Source organism: Austrofundulus limnaeus, unplaced genomic scaffold (assembly GCF_001266775.1).
Source record: "Austrofundulus limnaeus strain Quisiro unplaced genomic scaffold, Austrofundulus_limnaeus-1.0 Scaffold1347, whole genome shotgun sequence".
NCBI classification, from domain to species: Eukaryota; Metazoa; Chordata; class Actinopteri; order Cyprinodontiformes; family Rivulidae; genus Austrofundulus; species Austrofundulus limnaeus.
The window spans coordinates 57,843-59,831 of NW_013953749.1; the positions used below are offsets into that span (position 1 = coordinate 57,843).

General features: G+C 40.5%; 1 protein-coding gene across 2 annotated transcripts in view; it reads left to right on the forward strand.

Moving 5' to 3' along the window:
• Window positions 1-1,989, forward strand: part of LOC106535049 (tumor necrosis factor alpha-induced protein 2) — a 22,889-nt gene that overhangs the window by 14,981 nt on the left and 5,919 nt on the right. For both annotated transcript variants that reach the window (XM_014031920.1, XM_014031919.1), the window contains exon 12: window positions 1,068-1,192. In XM_014031920.1, the coding sequence (XP_013887374.1) occupies window positions 1,068-1,192 (125 nt within the window). The remainder of the gene's footprint in view (window positions 1-1,067; window positions 1,193-1,989) is intronic.

Consider the following 1,989-nt stretch of genomic DNA (forward strand, 5'->3'; position numbering starts at 1 on the left):
ACTAAATACCTTTTCACACTACAATGTAGCATGTAGCTAGCTCATGTTACAGAGGTAGCTACATGCTACATGGGTAGCTACATGCTACCTGACGCTAAATACCTTTTCACACTACAATGTAGCATGTAGCTAGCTCATGCTACAGAGGTAGCTACATGCTACATGTGTAGCTACATGCTGACGCTAAGGCTGTGTCCAAAACGGTGGGCCGGGTCCTCTGAAGGCCGAATTTTTCGGTCGAATAATTCACAGCGTCGCGACGAAGGCCGTCCAAAACCAAAGTCTCCTCTGACGCGGCCGACAAATACGTCCTTCCTGTGGCCTGAATTGAAGGACAGGCCCGATGGATCCTTCCCGGCCCACCATATCCCATAATGCATTGCGGCCCAACCGGAGATTTTTATGCTAGTAATGGTGGACGAAGCGAGAGAAAACAATACGTTTTAAATAAAATATGGCGATATAAAATTAAAATTTTTTAGTGGTTGTGTATTTAATACTTTTATATTTGTATAGACATGTTTTTAAATATTATTTTTGTCAGAAAAAACGCGAAATAAACATGCACCTACGGCGGGTCAGTTAGTTCTTCAAATATTACCTTTAACTTAATTTTATTGAGATATTATTAACTCTAATATATTGATATTTTTCTAATTTTGATCTAAGTTTGCTTCTCTTTAGCATGACGTACGCCGGGGTAAGGACAGGAGTCTAGACCGTCCAAATTCACAGCCTCTTTTTTTCCAGTCTTCCTGGTCTACCAAGGACCCGGCCCACCTCGACCGGGTAGGCTGGGTCCTCCAGAGGACCCGGCCTGCCGTTTTGGACACAGCCTAAATACCTTTTCACACTACAATGTAGCATGTAGCTAGCTCATGCTAAAGAGCTAGCTACATGCTACCTGATATCAGAGTTCACTCCTTCCTATCCTAATAAGAAAAGAAGATATGAGGAAAACAAGCAGGCAAATGGAAATTATGGATCTCTTTTTAAATCATAGAGCGATTAATTGATGGAAGTATTTCCCAATAAAGCTTGTCTCAGTAGTTTTTTCTGTATTTCAGGGTTGCAGCGAGACATCGTGGCTCTGTGTGATGCTCTGCAGCTTGGCTGAGGTTCTCCGTCTGCAGGATCCCGCCAGCATTCAGCTGGAGTTCGTTAATCTGGCTCGAACTTTTCCTGACCTCAGGTACTGCATACAGTATTTCTACACCTCTCTGAGGTACTGCACAGCACATTGGGGAAAGGGGACAGTACTCATTACTGTGAAGTATTTCCCAGAAGACATGTCTGCCTCCTAAACGTCCACTCAGCTGTGGGTTGGCTGAGTATTAAACACGAGTTTAGCGTGAATCAAAACTGCTGAGTCACTGTTCGTTTGTCATCGTTAACTACCAACAAAGCCGCCTCACTTGTATCTGATGATGTAATGTGTTTAATATTCACAACTGTCGCCCACTTCCTCTCCAGTCGGGGGCTTCAAGGAGCAAAGAGGCTCAGAAACCCTCAGACTAAACAGATCCTGTTCACCAGCTCACTTCAGCCGAGCTTCAACTTCTGATCTGATGTGAAAGTTTGGACATGTTTGGTGAATTATTAACTTATTCTTTTGGATATGAAATAACTCTGAAACGTATCACCTTCAGCAGATAAAGCTGAACAAAAACATCTCGTACCTTGGGTGTCGCAACTTTTCTATTTTCTTTTTTTTTTCTCGTTTAAACTTTCATCCAACTGCATCGAAAACATAAGCTTAAAAACCAGAGGAGTATAGAAAGTACATTTACTTTGTTACAGATTTTTATTAAGTATTTTTTATTCGGAACTATTACTTTAAATTTGTTACTTTCAAAACATAAAAATGATAATTTTACTTCTTTAATTTACAATTTAACACCTTGTCAGACACTACAAATTAAAAAAAAGGCCAAACTCTATGGAGGACCAAACCTATCATTATTGGAAATAAATGTATAAATATATAAC